This window comes from Fukomys damarensis, unplaced genomic scaffold, assembly GCF_012274545.1.
Source record: "Fukomys damarensis isolate Sample0158 unplaced genomic scaffold, DMR_v1.0_HiC HiC_scaffold_28, whole genome shotgun sequence".
Classification (NCBI taxonomy): Eukaryota; Metazoa; Chordata; class Mammalia; order Rodentia; family Bathyergidae; genus Fukomys; species Fukomys damarensis.
Window position 1 is genome coordinate 25,166,078 of NW_022900940.1, and position 15,334 is coordinate 25,181,411.

A 15,334-nucleotide genomic window follows, 5' to 3' on the forward strand; every position below is an offset into this window, starting at 1 on the left:
CATCTGACATGAATAGATTTAGAAATAAAGCTTTATCTAAACTATTTTGAAGCTTTTTATTTACTTAGTCTCCTTTGTTGAATATTCATAACATTCACGATGGAAATGCTAATGTGTTCACTCGATGATGCTACTTGAGACCACTTTGAGAGTGTTACAGAATATATAGGAAATATGCTATTTAAAATTTCTAAACACCCAATAAGTTCTGAATTTTAAAATAGACCTGGTCCATAGAACTACAGGCTTGCATTAAAGCAGACAATAATATATAAGTTATAGCCAAATGTCTATATTTTGTTTTAGCATTATTCATTCTGCTTAAGTTTCAACTTAATATTTTTCTGCATAAATGTAAGCCTACAGTCATATGCTCCAACAGGTCTGGAGCAAGGTTATTTCATCCATAAGAACTGTAAGACATAGTATGAAGAGCTTGTGACCTTTTCAAATGTCCACAAAAAAAATGAGAACTGAAAAAACAAATTTATTGGCTTTAAAATATGAAAATAATGCTATAAATCCAAATCTGCCAAATGTAGACTACAAAAATCCATAAAACATAAAGCCAGCTACTTCATCAGCTTTTAAATTTAGTATTCATAAAATATCATTGCATTTGAAAACAACTTATAGATTCAATTTTTCTCACTTTGCAAGAACGCTCATGTATGCACAATAATTGTTGAGAAATGATATCCTTCATAAATTGTATTTGTTCTTCTTGCCCAATGATTTCAAAAGTAAAAAAAAAATTCTTTCAAACATGTATAGAAAAATACTATGTTTACTTTGAGATGCAGATGCAATTTAAAATTATGTTTCATAAATTAGAGCACATGACAGCTATAATGTCAAGATTGGCCACAGACAGAAGCACCCCAGTTCTGCCAATGTCTTATCTAAGAAGGATAAATATTGTAGAGGGGTAGTTTTCATAGATAACCTCTAAGCAATTAATTTTCCTTTATGTTACCTAAAGAATTGTCAGTGTTGGACCAGGGATTTAGCTCAGTGGTGCCGCCACCTATCTTGTAAGTACAAGGTCCCAAGTTCAATCCCCTGTACCAAAAACAAAACAAAACAAAACAAAACAAAAACCCAAAGTAGAATTGCCAATGTTGTGGCCCCCGCATCTCAACAAACACTGCTCATTTTCATCTGGACATTCACTAGTGTGGAGGCAGCCTAGAAAGGGGACAGACCTAATATGACCTTTCTACTAATTGTTAACATAATTTGACCTGAGTCAAAAGAAATCATATTCACTTTGGTTAATAAATTGATTCCAATCCAACCTCTGACTCTCTACAGAGAGGCATCAGTTCTACTGAACATGAGCAATGGTTCAAATCACAATCCATAAGCACAGAAATTCAATTTCATTGTCTATATATATATATATATATATATATACATATATATATATATATACATATAGAGAGGGGGGGGGTTATGGAGTGACATTGCTATCGTTATGGCATGCTTTACATAGAAAATTAAAATGCTAGAGGTTTTTCTGACTAACTTATTCCCTATACTACATGAAACAGATACAATCATTTTTTCCCATTTTACAGATAAAGAAACAAGCATAGAGATATTCAGCTGTGTACCCAGATCAAGCCAGTAACAGAACTGGATTTAGCTCTGTGTGTCTTCAGTGTCCGAGTTCTTAACAATTATTATCTTCAGCCTTTCCTATCCAAAATCACAAAACGATCACTTTCATAGTTTTTTCCCCTCTTAAAGATCTTCTACACACAAACACATACACATACTTTACAAAGATAAAATATCTACCTTTAAAATCTCTATTTTAACTATGAAATTAAAATGTTTTACATTAATCAAGGTCAAATACTACACCTATTTTTTAAACTCTGAAGACACACACATTGATACCACATCTATGAAAATAAAAGCGTATCCATAGTGATACAGAAGGGACCAAAATTCAGTACAGCAGTGGAGTCAATGAGCCACCGTTGCCTCTACAGGCAGTGATCAGCAGCCAGAGAAGGACACCAAGCCCATCTCCACTGACCCACAAATTGTTATGAATAATTCCCAAGTTTTCTTGTCTTTATTTTCTAGCTTTCCCCTGCATAATGATAGTAGAGGCTTCTGTACCTTAGCCAGTAACACTTACTCTGCATTTATCCTAAACTGTCATAGCAAAGACCTGCCTCAGCCTCCTGAGTTCTGGGATTACAGGCATGCACCACCACACCCGGCTAAGGGGTTTTCATATAAGTTTGGGCATTTTATAATGTACACTTTAAAAAGTAAAAAAAAATAAAAGTTTATGTTAATATATCATTGATCAAGTAAATATTTAAAATCACCTACTAAAATAATGTATTAACTTTCTATAAAATAATTGGAAAAATAAAAAGGAAAACAATCTGATTTGAGAATGAGGTGAATATCATATATTCTGAAATTACCCAAGGAAATAAAAGTGCTATTGTCAGAATTTTTGTATTGGGAGATGAAGGTATAGAAATGCAAAAATCAGAAATTCTTTCTTGAAGCTCTGTTTTCATAGAAAGTGCATCATACATTTTTATGTAGATTCCAAATTGAATTTGAGTAGGTTGGCATAGTTGTCATGGATGTTCTAAAATATTAAAGCCACCGTCATTAGTCACAGGAGGTAAGACTAAGTTACACAAACAAATTAACCTCAACTCTCCATGGCTTAAGAACAGTTTTGTTTTCTGGCTCCTTTTATCCCCATGTAGGCAACAAAATCCAGGGAATTAGAAATAAGCTTTCTATTGTCTCAGCTTAAAAGTCATGTCACTGCCATTAACATTTCATTGGCCAAAATTTGTCATACGATCTCACGAGACTGAACAATTCAAGAACCAAATGCAATATTTGGTGAGCTTTATTAGTTTTATATACTGCAATCACTTCTTTGGTCAATACTATTTAAAAAAAAAAATAGCACAGCCCATGACTTCTGGTCTTTTGGATCCTAGAATCCAAGTGAACACTAAATGAGACTGAAAAGGGCATCGATGTGAAAATATTTGTTCAGAAATGGAATAATGGATAGGTGACTGGAGCATAACATTTCAGTCTAACTTTATCAAACACTAAAATATATTCCTATTCATATAGAGGCATGGTTACTATGAATAGATATTAACAATTCATTCAAGCCATCATAGCTGACTTAACTGCCAATATCTTCCTAGTTGTTAGTATGAATAATAATATAGCCCATCTGAAGATGAGCCATTCTTTCAGTTACTTCTTTCTGCTCAACAAACTACCCGCCAGGCTCAGCCTAGTGGCTTCACTTGGGGTCTTTATGGAGCTGCAGATGGTAGCTAGAGCTCATCTGAAGGTGTCTTCTCTCTTATTGTGCAACACCTCTGCTAGAATATTATAAACAACTAGCTGGGAATCGTTTTCTGTCTACATAGTTTCTTTGCAACAATCGCTTCAGCTTCCACACAGCATATAATATAGTTGTAATACAGCTGTAATATAACATAATATAGCTGAGCATCTACATCGCACATAGCTTTTCCAAGAGCACAGCAGAACACAAAGCCCAAAAAGCACAAGGCTACTTAACAGCTACCTAAGAAGCCTTGCACTGCCATTTCCACCCCATTCTGCTGGTCAGATGTGAGTCACAGGGCCAAATGAGTTCCACAGACAGGAAAGTGCACAGAGGTATGAATACCAGCAGACATGATTAATGAAGGTGCCATCTTTCACATGCTCCCTGATCTCTATAATTAAAATGCTAGGATTTCAACTTTAGTTAAGAGCATCACTATCTTTTTCATTATTAAATATATGAATGGAAGTATCAGGAAGGGTACATGGAGTAATAACATTTATTATAGAAAAAGACCCCTCTCAAAATACTCTTCTTCACTTCGGATATGCTTATCCCATCATTCCTGTTAATGCCTGTAGTCCTAGAAATGTTCTTTCCTAAGTATCTTTACTGGTGTGATTAAAAAAATATGGTGAATATGGTTGCTGTCATTGAATGGAAATGCAGATTTAAAAAATATTATGGTATGTCCTGATCTTCCTTTTCACTGATCTAGTACTGTGCAACTTCTTTCTCTTCTCCAAAGGGGGAGAAAAAGACCATGAAAGGTATTGAATCCCTTTTTGTCGATCTATGGACCAATACTGACCACATTTTTATGCCAAAGGTTTTAGAAACACAATGCTTATATTCATATCCATTACTGAAAGAAAAACTTTCTATTTTTAAAGCATAGAGTGACAAACTATTTATTATTCATAAGAAATTTTCTGAATATGAGAAGGAAGATATGAAAGAAAGTACAAAATTCTCTGAAGGCAATATGCATGTAATATGCATAGAAAACCCATCACAATTTCAGTTGGACATTGTACATTTCAGATTTCAAGATGCAAGTCAGCCAGTTACTACTTTCATTTGTCTGTTTCATTTATTCATAATGACTATTTTATTTGGTACAGGTATTTGTAAGCATATAAAACTTGATTATTTTATCATTGTATGTATTACAAACTGCAAAGCAATAGGAGGAAAAAACATTTTCCTACAAATACTTTCAAATTATTCCAAATAAAGCACAAAATGGTGCATTTCAAAATCAAACTTACAAATACACACATTAAAGTCTGTTGTAAAAATGCCTACACTCCTTTTCTACATAACCCTACATAGCTCTTTTCTACATAACCACATTTCTTCTTCAATGTGACGAGTAAAAATGAAACCCAAGGAAAATTTGTCCTATAAAAATAATTTCAGAATAGAAGTAGTACCTACAGTAAAACAACTTATATTCTGGTCAGTTCAAAATATAATTATCGGTTAAAATGGTGGTCAGTGGGTTTAAAGTAATGTACAACTTTCATAGGGTTAATATTGATATTGGTTAAAAGAGGAGGACCCTGGAAGCTCACAGAACTAATCGTATATTGTTGGACAAGTCAATTAACTGTTTAGGCCAGCAGTGCTTTCATCTGTAATGTATCTTTATCATATAGATATTCAAAACATTAAATGAGATAGTACATGTAAAGAAATTAGTAGATGCCATATAGTCAACCTTCAATAAATTTTAGTTTCAAGGATAATTATTATGAAGGAATGGTGTTCATTTTAATCCTTATACGAGCATACTTCCATAAATAAGCACATATGTGCCTGTGTGCTGGCTTACTTATTACTGTATCTATGCTTCTGTCTACCTGAGATTTAGATACAGTGAATAAAAATAGGCTAAGAACCACCTGGACACTGGTAAATGAAGAGTCTTGACTCATTTAAAAAATATATTCTGCTGATGCTGAAAATCAGAGGAAGACATAGAAGCTGGAATTCTGGATTGAGTTGGCAGTTTTGTACTTTCAACCTCAGGCTGAGAATCTGTGTAGGTATTTTCAAAGACTACAGCCAATAAGCGTATTATATTGCAAACACAAAAGACAAAGATTTTTACAATAAACACAAATTTAAAAGAGAAGGATTATTAGCAAAGAAGAGGAATAACAAAGAAGAGGGAAAATTATTCTGCTATGGGATAGGGGTGTAAAAGGATTACCACCCACCAGGCCAGCTGGGGAGAATAAATCTCAGAGTTTTCAGCAACTGTGAAGCTAGAGATCCTGTAAATATTCATATAATATTTCTCAAATGAAAAGCCACTCTGATCAAAAGAAAGAAATACATCCTGCCATAGCAGTGAGAAAACAACAGTTTAAGGGACTCTAGAATCCATACCAAAAAATCCAAGAGAAGAAATTTAATACAGGGTACTAGTTACAAGCATACTGAGAGAGCTAAAAAGTCAACCAGAAAGGGTGGGGGAAGTTGCCTCTAGGGCAGAGTGGACAAAAGAGTACAAACAGAGCCCGGGCAACAGCGCCACTCTGTAGGTGCTGAACCCACCCAGGAGCTCAGAACAAGAAAGGAACTATCCAAAGTAGACAGAGGAAGAGAGATCTCTTAGGGTACCCTTTCTATTTCTTTCCTAATTTCCACCAGTGTTCCCACTGAGAGACCCTACTTAAGAATTAGTCAGGAAGGGATCCTGCAAAGTCCATAGATGGCACACAGTGGATGTGAACACAAAGGAGTGAATGTCTCTTTGGCAATTGCCAAAGAAAATTACGGAGTCGAAAACTGTACCATTCCTTTCCCTTAGAATTAAAGGGAACCCTCAATGAAAAGAATAACACCTGATTAGCTATTATCAGGGTACCATTTGGAAATGCCACATGGTCACATCCCCCAATTTGAAAGGCACCGCTAAGGTTGAAAGTGCCCCCAAGACAATCACATTTCTTCCAGTGTGCGGCAGATAAAAATGAAACACATTTCTGTTAGCTCTTCCAGGCCTAGATTGCATAGACCCATATATACTCAAAGAAAAAACACTGGAAAAATACATATGTAAGGTTCAATAGTTTAACTTGCCTTGAGATAGTAAAGCTGCACAGATCCTATCTAATTTCTATCAGGATTTCATACTATGAAGTCATTTTAAAGTCAGAGAACTAAAAGGACATAGTCTCATGGTGAAGGACGGCCCAAATGCTACCCTGTCATCACTTTTCTCGTTTCATTGAGTCAGACGCCAGCTTTTCCAGAGCTGCACAGATGTACAGAATAACGTTAGATTACCTCACTGGGAAACTGCCCGAAAGGATCTTACTGCCTTATAAAACTGAATGAGTTCTGCAGAAGAATAGAGGATCCTAGAACAACTACATTCACATGATCATAGACAATACTGAGTTCTTTCTTAGACTGTGAAGACTAGATTAGAACATGTTCAGACTTTTTCAGAGTGAGCACAAAAGTGTGGTGCTGACTTGCTCAACTCTGTTTCTAGAAAGTCTAAGAAGGGGGTGAGGGCCGGAACTTCGTGAAGCCATCAGCACAGCCCCTCTCCCCACCCAGGCCCCACCCACCGGTGGACTGGCCACCTGTATTGCATACCTAAAATGTACCAATAAATTTAATAAAGATAAAAAAAGAAGCAGAAAAAAACAGAAAGGCAAAGAACTCATAAATGCTCATTCATTATCTGCTGTGTACCTCCAGGCTATGGCTAGTGGGCAGGGAGTAAATAGAACCTGGAGGCTTAAAGTGATTTGTGTCTCTTTTTATCACAGCCCTTTCAAGCCACCCGCTTCACAGGTCACATTCTTCAAGCAATATATCCTTCCAAATCAGTCACAACTACAGCATCCAAAGTAAATGCCCATGAAGGCAGACACACCACCTAAATTGTTACTTTCCACCAACCTGTTCAGTATTCAGAAATAGGCACTGCGATAACATATTCTACAATGGAAGAATTGTTTGTTCTCAATAACTTTCTTTTATATTATCTAATTGAAATATTAGTTTGTAATGGAAAAAAAAGACAATGAAATAGTGTACACAAAAAGTTCTCATACTATGCTGATGTTGGAGTAAGTTAGCACCGATACTAAATTACACAGGAAGTCCATAAAATGAAGGTGATGCGAATATAAACTGTTTATAATATGCCTCTCTTACAATCACAGCAGAAGCTGAGGAGACCTGAAAAGTCTAAGGAAGAATCCTACCTAATAGTTCAAAAAATAAGCAGGAGTTCATTTCTTCTTTGTCTCATAACTGGCAGGTAATTTGAATGATTGCCCTATTTGGCTTTTAGTCCAAAGTCAGAATTCTCACTGTGCTGTTTCAAAGACCAGAAGGCAGAATCACCCAGAAGCCCACATGGTCACAGTGCCTTCACCTAGAAAAAGTGCTCACTAACAGAAAAGATCCTGTTTTGTTTGTACATAGGTATAGCACAGCATTACTCCTGGCTTAACTTCCTCTAATAAGGAAAATAATGTACAGTATTTACTTTTGGAATACAGTTACTAATGACCTGAATAACAAGGTTCATAAATAATTCTTTATAATATTAGGACCTTTTCTAACTGTATTGATGCATAAACTTACAGAGACACTGTGTACTATCATGTGAATGTACATATGCGTGAGTGTGCACACGATATCCTGGAGAAAAAGGCACAAAGGAGCAACTTTTTACTCAGGAAAACAAGGTAAACTTCATTTCCAACAATTGCTGGATTGATTTTATTTATATGGTTCCCTGAGAAGGGCTTTAGAAGTAGAACCTGAGTATTTCCCAAGCTCCTTACCTTCCTCTCAGTGCCCCTCACAAGCCCTGAGCTCCTGAATGAATAACCCATTATCAAGAGGGACTATGAGTAAAGCGAGAATAGACAAGAACCCAACAGTTTCCATGCTTGTCCAGTGAAAAGGTAATTGCAAGTTTAAGCACACTTCAAGGAAAACAAGGAAGTCGAGTTTCTTACAAAGAGCGTGTTACCTGTTGTGGCTGAGAACTGGACCATCTGCTATAGGAAGGAGCACCTGAAGACTTGTTGGCTGAGGTTCTCTAAGAAAGGAGGGGGGAAAAAAAAGATTTCATGCAGTCACCTATATAGAATATACTTTAGGTTTCTCTAAATGAAATTATCTATTTAGTTCCTCCACTTCAAAATGTAACATATTTTAGGCTCTGTCCTAACAATCTTTCTCTTTTGTGTCTTTTAAAACATATCATCCTTATAAAATGCTGTATATAGACACTATATCAACAATTTATAGACTCAGGCCCCAGCCTAGTTACTTGAAGACAAGCTCCTTCTCTCAGTTCTTGCTTCCATGATGCCAGAAAACTCTTTTGTATATTAGAATTCCAAAGAAGAAAAATATGACAGTAGGTGTGAAACACTTGGAACAGTAAAGTATGATGCATATTAATTCAACAAGCCGAAAATAAGCTAAATTATTAGAAGTTTCCACTTGAGACAAAAAACATATATACACATATCCAAGTTAATAAATGAGGTCATTTGAGAGTCAGTTATTTTCATTATAAAGATCCATTAGATCCTTCACCTTGGGAAAGACCTATCCATACCATTGCTACCACCTCCCTGGGCTTGTAAAAGGTCACAACCTCACTGTAGATTCTTAAAACTATTCTCAATACCCTTTTTCTTTATCTGCTTCAACTATAGAGGCCAGAAAGCTACATACTTTCTCAATATTTCTTACCTTCCAGAATGGTCATGTGACATGGTTCTGGCTAATGAGGCATTGGTATAATTCTCCTGAGGGGGAATTCCGGGAAACCTTTGTATTCCTGGTCAAAGGGGAAAAGAAGGCTTGTACCTTCTCATAATTTTTTTTTCCTTTCAAATGTAGATATGCTACATGGCACTGAAGGAATAACTCTCTGACCTTGAGGAAAAGGCCAGAGAAAAGCAGAGATGCTGGCCTTGATCTTGTTGAACAGACGAAGCAGAACTCAGGGCTGCTATTTTTGCCTAAATCCTTCTTATCGTAATTGACTGTAATCACATTTTCCTGTTGCTTGCAGAGTATAATGATATACTCTGCTATCTCATTCAAATAAAGTCAAATTATAAGAATTTAATTCGTCACAAATGTGTGGGTGCTTCAGGCAGAAAGATGAGAATGACAGAGGCATGGAGATGTGCAAGTGATCTGTGTATTTAGAAAATGATCAGTGGACCAATGTAATGCTGCCAACTCCAGCTTTCACCAGCACTGCATTCCTTCTGCCTTTCAGGATCCCTGTGTAATTCCATGTTGGCCTTTGCTGATTCTGACAGCTTCCCTGAATCTCTGCCACAGATAGGATGGCATGCTGGCTAAATGCTTTTTTCTGTCTGCTCAATTTGATTTCTCTCTAACACCTGCCCATCTGAAGAGGCAGTTGGATTCAGCTCTCTGGCCTTCTCAGTCCGTCATGCCCTGTGAAGTTAAGGGGATTAGATGCCTATAGCAAAGGGTGCACAAAAAATTTTGGTCTTCAATTTGGATGCAAGGAGAGCTAGAAAAGTAGTTAGAAGTTACACCAAAACTTTAACCATATTTCATCAGTGAGAAACAAGAGAACTTCAAGTGCCTTATACTCTACTACTGAATAATCATGACCTTCTCTGATATTCGTCTTCCTAATTGGGAAATAAGATTAAATTAGATGGTCCCCATGTTAATTAATCCAGCCCTAATCTATACCCTTCAATGAATCTACTCTTCCAAGGTATATAAATCATTACTGATTATAGTGGCAACACTGAATTTCTATAGGAAGATTAGATTCCTTTCAATATCATATTTTAAAAATATCAAAGTTCTTAAATCTTAATTAAGTAAAAAAATATTAATAACTCAAGTAGCCCTTTGCCTGATACTTTGTCAACTTGTAGCTTCCTCGAATTTTAGCTATGGGCCTGGCAGCCAGGTGACGGATGGGCTTCAGCAAAGACTTCTCCAGTCTAAGTCACAAAGTTTCGGAATCTACCATCAGCCTAATATTTGAGGCGTCATATTTTAAGGACATAGCTCAATCAATGTGGGTTTCCGAAATTATAGCAATAAATTTCACCGTCATTATCAGAAAAGCAAAATTGCTATTTTACTTAAAGATAAAGCCATGACAGAAGCATTGACATTCAAAACACATTTCAAAGAAAAGCAAGATGTGTGACCTGCAACATCGAACTCAAATTATTAAGGAACCTTGAGGTAGGAAGGGCACTTTTGGACTTAATACAATAATAACTCAAGATGAAAGGCACACATATGTATCCCCTCTTGAAAAGTGTGATAGTTCTTTCATGCCCATGATTAACTTTTTATGCAAGGTCACAGTACATTTCAGCACTGACACAAGTACAGTTAACTTTATAATGGTAATTACAGCTTATTGTGATTCATGCATTCATCTCCTTTCTAGTGCTAAGGATAAATCTAAAAGATCAGAAACAAAAAACTGATCAACGTTAATTACAAATGTAAGGATGTGACAATATTCTGAATTCTGCAGTGGCTCTGGCTAGATTTTAAAATCAATCTCATATAAAACAATCACGAAATTTGGTTAGGTTTTCCTAACGTGTATTGGAAAATTCTAGCTGTAATGTGTGGTTTGGATTTAACTATAGACAAAAATAAGCTTTTCTGATAAACCAGGTAAGCAATAGTTGACACCCTTATTTCTTTCCTATAAGTGCTATTCACAAACAGTGGTCAATCAAAGGGCATGTGTCTATATCAGAATAACCAGGCATGCTGGTTTAAAATTTTCTGATATCAGGAAATTATAAATTTCTAGAAGTGGGGTCCAGAAATTCTCACATTAAGAAAGCAATTTATTTGCACTACATTTTACAAGCAAAGAAAAATTCTAGAAAAATCCCATCACAGCCTTCTACTGCATGTTCATTCACTGAAGGACAAGAATCCAAAGCTATTTTATGATAATAGGTTCCTCTAAGTAGACAAAATGAACTCTCAAATTTCTGAAAAAATAAATTCCAGAAATTGTGCGAAGTCATTTCCATGAGAAAGAACTGAGCTTTGAACCAAGTAAATGTTTGAATAAGGCCTTCAGTTTGGATACTCCCTTTCCCTTTGGAAAACCATGAATACCAGGAGAGTTGACTGCCCTTCTAACCTGTTCCCAACACATCTGTGCTTGGCTTTAACTAGAGCTCCGACAACACTGCTTTGTTGCTGCCTTCTCAACATGGACAATTCTCATAGATGGTACATTTGCAGTTATGAGAAAGGGTGAGGATTGGGAGGAACTGAGATTTGGCCTTACTTATGAACATAAACAAGCATGCCATGCCAGGGATATTGTCATTTCTTAGTAAACATCAAAGTAATTGTTTTAGTAAATGTAATCTTATTTATTGTTGGCAAGTATGAAAACAAGACCAACAGAGGACAGTGGTGATAGAAGTAGCCTTCTTGAGGTGATACCTGTAAGAAATACACTTAGGATTCAAGAGCCCCAGGAGCTTCTATAATTTATTTTTAATTAAGTTTAATGGTATATTTTAGGTATATATTATGATCACATTCATCATGGGGAGTTTGTACCTGTACATTATATATCTTAGTTCTTGTTTTTTCCTATTCCCCTTCCCTCCTTCTATCCCTACATCTCTCCATATTTACAGAAGCTTTGTTTCCATTTCTCCTTCTATTTTCATATTTTTTTCTTTCTTTTCTTTCCCCATTTTCCCTTCCCCCTTGAAACTTTGTCTCCTAATACACATTCTCTATTATACATTTTGGTCCTCATTTACACTTTGTTTCTTACACCAGAGAGACAATTTGGTATTTACACATGTGTGTCCTATTTATTTCACTTAAGAGTAAGGCTTCAATGTGCATCCATTTAGCTATGAATGTCTCCAGTTTATCATTCTTTTTTATCCAGTTGATGGGCATTTGGGTTGTTTCCAACATTTAGCTATTACAAACTGTGCCACTATAAACATGAATGTGCCTATTTCACTGTGGTATGATGTTTTTAAATCTTTTGGGAAGATACCCAGAAGGAAAATAGCTGGGTCAAAATGGGGATTCTAATCCTAGTATTTTGAAGAATCTCCACACCAGTTTCCACGTGGTTAAACCAGTCTACACTCCCACCAATAATGGAGAAGTGTTTTTTTTGCTCCACTGCCCCACCAGCATTTGTTATTGGTTGATTTGTTGATAGCAGCCATTCTTTCTGGAGTGAGGTGAAATCTCACCATTGTTTTCATTTGCATCTCTAGAATGACCAGTGATGTTGAACATTTTTTGAAGTTTATTTATGCTTCTACTTCTTCATCTGAGAAGTGTCTGTTCATTTCAGATGCCCATTTTTACTTGGGTCTTTAAATTTGAGGGGTTCAAATTTGTTAAGTTCCTTATATATTCTAGGTAACAGACCTTTGTCTAAGGAACAGGTGGTAACATTTTTTTCTCACTTTGTTGTGTCTCTTCACTCTGTGGATGGTTTCCTCTTGAGTGCAGAAACTTTTTAATGAGATTTCAGTTGTTGGTTCTTTGTGCTAGTTCCCATGAGACTGAGTTTCTGTTCATAAAGGTTTTTCCAACATCTGTGTCTTTAAGAGCTCTACCATACTTATCTTCTAGCAGGTTTAGTGTTTCTGTTTTAATATTTAGGTCTTTGATCCACTTCGATTTTAGTTTAGTGCATGGTGAGACAATATGGGTCTACTTTTAAGCTTTACCAAGTTGAATCCTAGTTCTTCTAGCACCATTTACTAAAGTGAGGATGTTTGGCTCATTTTCCAAAGATGAGGTATCTGAGTATGTCTGGATTTGTTTCTGCATCTTCTAATCTGTTCCATTGATCCTCCAGTCTCTTTGTCAGTACCATGCTGTTTTTATCACAGTAGCTTTATAGTATGGTTTTAAATTGGGAATTGTGATACCCCCTGATTTATCTTTGTTGCCTAGGATTGCTTTTATTATTCTAGATCTCTTCTGGTTCCAAATGAATTTTTTTTTCTCTAGTTCTGTGAAATATGCTGCTGGAATTTCAATTGAAATTGCATTTAATATATATGTTGCAATTTTGGAAGTATGACTATTTTCACTATATTGGTTCTTCCTACTCAAGGAATGTCTTTCCATTTTCTGATATCCTCTTTGATCTGTTTTTATGGAGTGCTACAGTTTTGCTAGTAGAGTTCTTTAACTTTCTTCATTAGATTGATTGCTAGATGTTTCATTTTTGGGGGTGCTATTGTGAAAGGAACTGTTTCCCTCATTTCTAAGTGAGTCTGTTATTCATGTACAAGAAGGCTATTGATTTTTGAGTGTTGACCTTGCACCCAACTACTTCACTGAATTTGGTTACTAAGTCTAGAAGTCTTTTGGGGGAATTCTTGGGGTCTTCTATATGAGTATCATGTCATCTGCAAATAATGACAATTTAATTCCTCATTTCCTATCTTTATTACTTTTATTTATTTCTCTTGTCTAATTCCTGTGGTTAATGCTTCCAGAACTATATAGAGGAGTGTTGATAGTGAGCATCCTTGTCTAATTCCCAATTTTAATGTGAAAGATTCAATTGTTCACCATTTAGTATGATGTTGGCTGTTGGTTCTTCATTAGATGGCTTTTATCAAGTTGAGATAAAGACCATCTATTCCAATTTTCTATAAGGTATTTATCATGAATGGCTGTCGGATTTTGTCACCTGCTTTCTCTAAATCCACTGGGATGATATGGTTTTTGTCCTTGACTCTGTTAATATATTACCTTTACTGATTTACATAAGTTGAGTCATCCTTGCATCCCAGGGATGAATCCCACTTGGTTAGGGCATATGATCTTATGCATTCTGTTTGTCAGTATCTTATTGAGAATTTTTGCATTTATGTTCACTAGGGAGATTGGCATGTAGCTGCTTTTTGGTTGGGTCTTTCTCAGCTTTTGGAATAAAGGTAATGGTTGTCTCCAGGAAGGAATTTGGGAGTATTGCTTCCTTTTCAATTTCTTTGAAGAGTTTCAGCATTTCTGGCATTAGCTCTTCTCTAAATTTCTTATAGAATTAAGCACTAAACCCATCAAGACATGGGATTTTCTTTATCGGTAAGTTTTTAATTACATATTCAATTTCATCGATTGATACTGAGTTGTTTAGAATTTTTAGTTCTTGGTTCAACTTTGGTAATTCATATGTATTAGGAATCTGTCCAATTCTTTTGTGTTTTCCATCTTATTGGTATACAGGTACTCAAAGTAGGTATTGATGATCTTCTGGATATCTTGTAATTTCACCCTTTTAATTTCTAATTGCACAAATTTGAGTCTTTTGTTTCTTTCTTTTTTTCTTTTTTTTGTTTTTTGTTTTTGTTTTTGTTTTTGTATTGGGGATCAAACTCGGGACCTTGCACTTATAAGGCATGTGGCAGAACCACTGAGCTAAATCCCCAGCCCTCTTTCCTCTTTTGATAAGGTTGTCTAAAGGTTTGTCAATTGTATTTATTCTTTCAAAGAACTGGATCTTTGATTTGATGATTTTTTTATATCCTTATCTTGGTCTCTATTGCATTGATTTCTTCTATGATCTTTATCATTTCCTTCTTTGTATGAGTTTTGGGTTTATCTTGCTCTTCTTTTTGTAGAAGCCTGAGGTTAAGCATTAGGTTATTTGAGCTGTATTTATGAAGTTCTTGTAGTAGTTTCTTTTGCTATTGATCTCAAATTTCATGGCACTATGATATAATATACAGGGCATAGCTTCATTTTATTTGCATTTACTTAGGCATGTTCTATTAGCTACACGTGGTCTATTATGGCAAATGACCCATGTGCAGCTAAGGAGAATGTGTATTCTGATTTTGGGGGTTGGAACACTTTGTAGACATCTATTACACCTATTTGTTCAAGAGTTTGGTTCAGTTCTAGTGTTTCCTTATTGATTTTTTG

General features: G+C 35.7%; 1 protein-coding gene across 2 annotated transcripts in view; it reads right to left on the reverse strand.

Annotated features, from left to right (window-relative positions):
- Positions 1 to 15,334, reverse strand: part of Rbms3 (RNA binding motif single stranded interacting protein 3) — a 1,373,556-nt gene that overhangs the window by 1,004,029 nt on the left and 354,193 nt on the right. Inside the window, exon 4 of one of the 2 annotated variants that reach the window (XM_019209637.2) lies at positions 8,379 to 8,447. The exons of the other annotated variant lie outside the window; for it this stretch is intronic. Coding sequence (XP_019065182.2) covers positions 8,379 to 8,447 — 69 coding nt within the window. The remainder of the gene's footprint in view (positions 1 to 8,378; positions 8,448 to 15,334) is intronic. 2 annotated transcript variants of the gene reach the window in all.